General features: G+C 39.8%; 1 protein-coding gene across 1 annotated transcript; it reads right to left on the bottom strand.

Moving 5' to 3' along the window:
• Positions 1–4,626: 4,626 nt before the first annotated feature.
• LOC119898291 lies at positions 4,627–8,278 on the bottom strand. The gene is made up of 4 exons (XM_038712479.1): positions 8,138–8,278; positions 7,639–7,679; positions 7,316–7,431; positions 4,627–6,250 (listed from the first exon to the last, which is right to left on the bottom strand). Exons 3-4 carry the CDS (start codon positions 7,429–7,431, stop codon positions 5,305–5,307), a joined length of 1,062 nt encoding a protein of 353 aa, XP_038568407.1. The 5' UTR covers positions 7,639–7,679; positions 8,138–8,278; the 3' UTR covers positions 4,627–5,304.

The raw sequence follows: 8,278 nt of genomic DNA, 5'->3' as shown, positions 1-8,278 counted from the left end.
GAATAGCTGTCTGCAGGATAAAAGTAGTCTGAATAAGATGATTCTTCCTTAATTTTCTGTCCATTCTTGTACCAGATGTAGGAGGTTGATCAGGTAGACTACAGCTGCTGAGACACTTCAGCTGTGACCATGTACACGTGTAAAACATGCATGATTGTGAGCTGCTCATCTGCACCTGGAAACCTGCATTTGTAAAAAAACAAAAATATTATTTTAGATTGAACTGTAAATTTACACACATGATAACAGGCACACCGAGATTCACTGTAGTGTTTCCCAAATGTGGAGCATGTTGGAGCTAACTGACATGGTTTCCAACACAAATGTTACCTGTGACAGACAAAGTGACTCCAGGTGAACCATAAAATCTTCCACCTGGTTGGTTTGTTATGAACCTGAACTTGTACTCAGCTGAGTCGCTCTCTCTCAGGTCTGTGATTCTCAGAGTGCAGATGTTGTAGAACAACTGTACTGCAAACGACCTGCGTACTCTGAGTCTGTTTCAGATCCACAGGTACATCTCCATTCATTTGAGTAAACCAGAATGTTTCCTCAACTGTAGTATCACGGCCATTTATTCTGGATGGGTATGTGTAGGTGCAGTTATTTCCACTGTTGATCCTTTTAAGGCACAGATCTGAGTAGAGGTGTAAGTCACTCCCCAGCCATTCTGAGCCTGTATCACTGTAACACAGAGCACATCAGAAACTACAGTCAGACTCAACAACATCAGGAGACAGACTTTCATTTGTATTAGAGGTGCTTCAGCGTGTGAAGCTACATGACTCCTTACTTTGGCTCTCATGCCATCCCACTTTAAGTCAGTGTGAGATAAAGATAATCTCATTGTACCAACTTATTCTTTCTTCTCTTTTGGTTTGTTTTAAAAATGGATATACCAGTATACTGTAAAACAACTTGTATCTGGTTTATTCCAAAGTGAACAAAGCTATGAGAATAGACTGTATGACGCAAAGGAACAGTCAAATATGTACATATGATCTCTGCAGTTAATCTCAAAGTGCACTGAGGCAGGACATCACACAGAGGCTGCACTGAAGGAAGAGCAGCAATATACTGAAACTGAAAAGTATGAAAAATTAAATATTAGAAGGGTGGAGCGCGGCTTCTTTCCTTCCTGTGGTCAGGCTGCTGTGTGAGTGTGGATGATACTGTATGGTGTGATAAAACATTACAGACTTATTCTAGAGACAGAAATCGCCACAAGGTTTATTTTCAAGCATTTGACTTATCAATTTTAAACATTAAACATTGTTCATAATCATCATTTTATATAATTTAGTTTATGACATTTACATTGGTAAGGTATAAACGCAACGAGAGTCTGCTGGTGTAAAAAAAACTGTCGTAGTCTTGTAAAAACTTCAATTTAAAGAAAGAGAAATGAATGTCTAGGGTTGCAGGGGTCGCAACACATTGCATAACATCTCAAATCAAAATGATTATTTACTAAACCCACCTTCCTCTGATTTTCTGAAGTGTGCTAACACGATATAAAGATGGACAGTACCTTGTACTGAGAGAAGGAAGACAACAAATCCACTCGCTGCTGCTGTTAAACTCATAGCTGCTCCTCACGTCTGTCAGCAAAATCAGCAGGTAATCAGCAAAAACATGAGAAGTCCTGTATGTCAGTTAGTCCAAAAAAATTGGATTCAAAAAGGAAGGATGCTGTGTTTGAGGACAGTCTGTCTCTCTGTGCGTGGGACAGTTGTTGATAAGTTGTTAAACGCTGCCCTGGCTTCCTTCCTCTTTACATTATTAATATGCATCAACAGATGATGTCAGTAAATCTTTGCAAGTTGAAATTAATATATGATTAGTTTTGTTCTTAGAATGTTTTTTATTCTTATTGCTGTTTTGCAAATGATGCAGCAGTAACTTCTTAAAATAAAGTTTATGGAAATAACAATGATGTTTTATGAGCGGGTCCATTTGTGTTTGTCTCGTGCAGGAGAGGACAAACATTAACAGGTCAGCATTTGGGTGAGGCTTTATAAACTGCTGCCAGTGGTTCACTTTCCACTGATCAACAGTTGGTGCTAAAGAAACATGTGTAAACATGGATGTAAACAATGTAGGATTTAAAATATTCAAAGGTTTCTGCCACTGAGGACTACGTTCAAGACCCAATGTTGATTAATGTTCTTCATCACTCTCGTCCGTGCAAAAATGTCCACTGGTGAGCCTTTGGATGCCTCTGTTGGTGTAAGTCACTCTGTTGCAGGTTTCTATTTATAGACACCTGAAAGATAAAATGATTTTAAAACAGCACAGGTAAAACTACATTTTTCACAGAAAGAGGAAGTGTGGTCACTCTCAACCGCTCACACACAATATGCTGTATGTATGCATTTGGCACATTAGAGGTAGAGGAACATTGGGCAAGAGCAAAAATACCTTGTTGTTTTACATTAGACAAAACTGTCTAAAGGACTCGTCTGAAAAAGATGGATATTTGTCTTCTTCTGTCCTTTCCTGTACCACATGAACACAACAGAAACAACAGTCGACATCCTCACCCACTAATAGATACACATAGACAGAACATGTGGAACCGACATGTATTTAGATCAAAAGTGTTACCTGTGACACACAAAGTGACTCCAGGTGAACCAGTAAATCTTCCACCTGGTTGGTTTGTTATGAACCTGAACTTGTACTCAGCTGAGTCGCTCTCTCAGGTCTGTGATTCTCAGAGTGCAGATGTTGTAGAACAACTGTACTGAAAACGACCTGCGTACTCTGAGTCTGTTCTCAGATCCACAGGTACATCATGTTTCATTTTTTAAAGCACAATGCTTTTCAACTGTGTTCATCTGGTTTTAAGCCACAGATTTCAGGAAAACTGTGAGTCTCTTTTTTAAAACAAACAAACAAAAAACTGTAATTCTCTTCCCAGTTACACGGAGAGCACATCAGAAACATTTAACCTGTGAACCATGAGGCAGCTGAACTGAACAGGATAAAAGTGCAGATTCTTAGAAGGATTATATTAAAAAGACGTGTATTCTTTATTTATTCTTTATTTTAACTTCTGAGGGAGTGGGGAAGAAAAACTAGTTTTAACCAGTAGTAAGACATGGCACACACATACTGAGTGGTTTGGTTTGCTCAGGTGGCGCAGTTGTATAAATCGTATACTATCAACAGAGATACTTCAATTAAGCCCTTAGACCTTTGTCATGTGAGCATAAATGTGTGCAATAAAAATATATAGGCTACAGAAAATGAGATTATGGAACTTATGGACTTCAGAAACGAAAAGAGTTTTTGATTTGGTATTTTTATTTAAATATTTTGTATTGTGCAAATAACACTCACAGCCTACACTTGCAGCCTACTGTGTATGTCGGCGTTTACTTTGCGACGACTCCCAGTCTGTTTCACGCCGCCACAGCCGATTTTAACTCCCGTGTTACATTCAGAAACAGTTCCAGCTCCTTTTGAGACCAGGCAAAAAAAATATCTGGTACGGTTCTTTGTCTGCATTACTTTATTCTTTTGTCAAATCTTCTGTAACTACGGAATAGACCATCTGCTTCATGGTAACTCCGGCACACACATGCCCAGTGCACGAGAATGAGATCAACTCTGATACGCAGCTAAAACGCTGGTGTGGACAGAGATTTGTTTTAATTCTCTGTTTCTAAACTAAAACATAGTGTGGATGGGGCCTAAGGCGTGAGATTTTCACTGTATGCGATCTCAGTGGGATTTAAAATTAAAAATGGGAGTGAACACAAGCAGTTCCTTTCATCTTGTACCTACAGTCGATTAAAGAGCTCGTGGACAGGCTCACAGAGGTGGGCAGGGCCCCCGTCAGAGAGGACAGTCTCAGAGTTACATTTGATTAGACAAACCTATATGTTGCAAAACTGTAAAATACAGTGCAGTACAGTTTGTTTCTTGCATTAGTGATTGAGGATGTCTTCTTTGATCACAACACAAGGACGTGGAAACTGAATCTCTTGGCACAAAAAATGACATGGAAAGGGGTGGTGGGTTTCAAAATGGCCTCTATACATTTATGAATAACCTTTTTGTTTATTTAATTAATCTGAATAATGTAATATCATCTTTAGTTGTGAACTGTATATGATATGACAATTACTACTACCTAACACACTGTGTCAAACAGCTCATCCAGCATTTTTAATCAAACTATGTTGAGCTCAAGAAGGAACCTCCGGGTCTGAAAAGTGAAGCCAATACAAAAGTCCTAATGACCAGCAGGGGGGGACTCCACTGTTTGCATAAAGAATTCCCTTTACATTTGAAATAATGGCGAAATGAGGCTAATTCTTACACGGTTTATTACCTCAGTAAACACTCTCCTTATGAGTTATGATCTCAATCTTTAGTTTCAAATCTTCTTCAACACAGCATGATGTTCTTTTGTAAATTATGGTCCCATTTAGAGGAAAATAGACCAGAATACAGGGGACAGGGCTTTAGGGTGGGACAACCTTGTGATTGACAGACTGCTATAATGGTGAGCTGTCAATCAGGTTAGAAGCAACTCCGGTGCAGTGCTGCATGCTTACATTTATTTTTAGGGGCACTTAATGCAGGAGTTCCCAAAAAATTGACACACACACAGAATGAATGCTGAGTGAAGCTTTAATCAGAAAGAACAAAACATCAGATGATATAAAAATGCTTTATGCTTTAGAAGTACTGAGTACATAAGTTCCAAATATACCAAGAATAATTTACATGAACCCTCCTTTCTTGCTTTGCCTCCATTTAATAATGGAACTAAAGAACATTTCTGGAAACAAACAGTGAATGTTTCCTCATCAGCTAAATGGCAGTGAGGTCACATTCCCTGTGGCTGGGAACTCAGGATTCAAAACAAAGAAATTAAACAAATCTCATAACATCACAATTTGGATTAATTCCAACCTGACCTGACCTGATTGTCTGCAGCATCAGGTGTCAAAAACTATCAAGTTCTTAAAGTTGGCCATGAATGCTTAGTCTTATTTAATTTTTCTTTAAACCGATATTGCAGATTTGTCCATATAAATATGTACACAAATTTGAAGTTCAGACTCTTGGAAATTTTCGAGATAACATTAAATACTGACAATACGAAGAAGAGGTTTGGCATAGTAAAGCATCTGTTGAACACTGGCTCAGGGAACATGAACTAAATGTGTATTGACGCAGCCATTAAAAGATGGAAAGAAAGAATCGAAACAAGTGCATTTTAGCTAAGCACAAGACATTGGGCGGCTGCTTAGATTCTCAGGTTCTTACTAAGATACCTGTATCATTCTAGTCCCCATCTCTTCTTGCTTCTTCTTTTAGCCTTGCCCCTTCGTTTACCTTTGCCTCTGCGCCCTTTTCGAGACTTACGCCATTTTTTACCCTTGCGCCCTTTTTTACCTTTACGGCCTCTTCGAAACTTACCCCGTTTTTTACCCTTGCCACGTTTGCGCCACTTCCTAACCTTGCCGCCTTTTCTACGCTTGCCGCCGCCTCTGCGTTTGCAGCCTCCTCTACGCTTGCATTGTTTTTAACCCTGCCACCTTTACCACGTCTGCAGCCTCTTTTACGACTGCCACGTCCTTTGCACTTGCTCACTCGTCCGCCTTTACCCTTTCCTTTGCTGCCACCACCTGTTCCTCCACCTGTGTCTGTTGGTATTGCTTGGGTCGGTGCTATTTCCTCGCCGCCGCCCTGTTCTTGATTTGACACGGCATTGTTTGCAACACATGAGGGTGTAACATCTCCACCTGAGGAGCAGCTGGTGCACTGAAAAGGATCATCTCCAGGTTTGTAACAACGGAATATGTTATCAAGCCCAAGTTTAGAGATCCCAAGTTGTTTAAAGGATTGTGACAGTTGAGACGCGTCTGCATCAGGAACATCAACTACTTTAGAAAACACAAATGCATAACCACCCCAGTTCTGAGTGACATCGTTAATCTTGGCTGCGATACCGTCGTCATTTGCATTTGTACATGTTGTACCACATGGGGATTCTTCAGAGTAGATGATAAGGAAATTACCCTGACTGCTTTTAATGAAGGGTTCTATGTTCTCTAGCACAGTTGACACTGGCCCAGATGATGCCACCACTCTGGTGCCTTTGTACACTTGACCCCCTGAAACAGCTTGTTTCACTTTGTCTGCTGGGTCATCCTGAAACACTTGCTGAAGATTATTTGGGTCTTGTGGGGCGTTCACAGCCAGACTGAAGGTTTCACCTAGTGCATACCTGCCAAAGGAAAACATTACATGAGCATCTTGGTTCATGTGATATAAAGTATGTACTGTAAATGACATTGACATGAGATTATGAATTTGAAGCCAGCAGTATTTAATGGGTTCATTTGGCCGTAATGCTCTGTCCGGTTGCAATTCGCTATTAAGAAGAAGAAGTGGTCAAATGTTGCAGTTGTCTTTGTGGTTAGTATACAACAGCTGTGTTCTGTTTAAGGCAACGCCACCCTGTTTAATTTCACACTCTAGGCAAGTAAATACATAGTGTACACAGTGTACTACATGAAAGTGTGCTAAAATAACTATCCGAATTGAGACACAGCTTGAGTTTAGGATTCTGTCACACTGTTTCCCACATATAGGCTTTAATTGGGAGGGGCCCCCAGTCATAGTAATAACAGCTGCCAATGTATATTTAGCAACCCATTTTAGCATTTTGCATATATCTATATAGATATATATTTCAGAAAATAGTATAAACCACTAATATATCTTACCAGTTAGTAGGCTATATTAATTCTAGTTGAACAAAACAGCTGTTTCATTTTTGTGGTTTTTATTCATTAAATTATTGTGCAAGAAATTGCAACATGGTGGTCAGTTTTAAATTGTCATAACCATTCATGCAGAACCAGTTCAACATTTCAAAATTTTGGTTCTCATCCCGGCTGTGATTGGACGGTTCACAAAAAGTGACATTGATCAGCTACTTTATGCACACGGCTGCATCAAAGGCACCTAAGCTTCTTTTTTTCCATGCTCTGTCTCCGCCGACAGATTAGCAGGCAGGCAAGAACGGGAATCGGTGAGCGTCACGTAGCGCCCAGAGAACCTGACATGGAGAGGGACCGGCAGCTTAGGAGAAGTACCAGTACGCAAGAAGAAGCCCCGGTACACCAAAGACTAACATGTCACTAACAACTTCAAGCACTTATCGTCTGTAGAAATCTGTTTATTTATTGAATCACTAATAAAAACTGATCGAGCCTTAGCAGTAGTAGTGGTAGCAATAGAATAGAGTCATCAGAAAAGACAAAGCACAACAGACTTGGGGACTCACTCATTCTTGATGGCTTCTATAGTACTTGTGAGCCAGTTCTGGTCCACAGCAGCCAAACTGTTTTCAGCAGACAGGAAGAAGGCCAGCACCACAGCCATCCAGTAAAGGCCAGCCATCTGCACATGTTTGATAATAGAGTGGTTTTAACACAAAGCAGATAATTAAACAATAATAATAAGACTTAAACCAAGTACATGACAAAAATATAGCTTATAGTTAGCAGTCGGGGTGTCTGCTGCAGGTTTTGACCGTGTTCAGCTTATTTAACACAATGTTTCTAATATTAAGGCAGAGTCTCTTAAGATGATAAATAAATAACTCACCTTTACGTGTGTTACCAGCAGGATCTGCTGGTTCTAACACCCTACAGGAATGACACAAATTTGTATTACTAGAAATGTTCAGAAATCTAAGGCATTGTATAAATCCTGCTAAATAACTAACACACAGGACATCTCCACAGCACTAAACTAAATCACATCATGACTATTTTAGAAGATACATTATTAGCTGAACTGATTAGTCACTTGACCGGAAAAGAATCTGCTATTAAAATGATTTTGAATACCAAGTAATCATTAAGTTATTCTTCATGCAAAATTGGTAACGGTGTCAGCTTCTCAAATGTGAGGATTATTTGCTTTTCATTTTCCTACATTCTAAAGCATGTTTATGATTTTGACAATTAGTCAGCTAAAAAATCGAGCTGAAGGTGTAACCCTGAAATTGAGACTGTTAAATCATCAGCACATTAATTGATGCAGCCATTCTCCATTTTGCCCAGAGGAGTGAAAGTGTGCACTTTTTATTACGTGTACCTACTTTGTGGAGAAAGATGACTGACAGATACTCTGAAGACTCCTCCGGTGTGGGGAAGGTGCTGCTGCAGAGAACACAGTCAGAGGGAAGTGACATTTTCTTTATAGAGGGCAGAGAGACCGTGGCCAAACCCCTCACAGTGGC

The sequence above is a fragment of the Micropterus salmoides genome, unplaced genomic scaffold (assembly GCF_014851395.1).
Source record: "Micropterus salmoides isolate LMB-PRFRI ecotype aquatic unplaced genomic scaffold, ASM1485139v1 Ms_hic_scaffold_1, whole genome shotgun sequence".
In the NCBI taxonomy this organism is placed as follows: domain Eukaryota; kingdom Metazoa; phylum Chordata; class Actinopteri; order Centrarchiformes; family Centrarchidae; genus Micropterus; species Micropterus salmoides.
The sequence above is the reverse complement of the archived record's forward strand: the minus strand, read 5'-3'. Positions and strand labels throughout refer to the sequence as shown.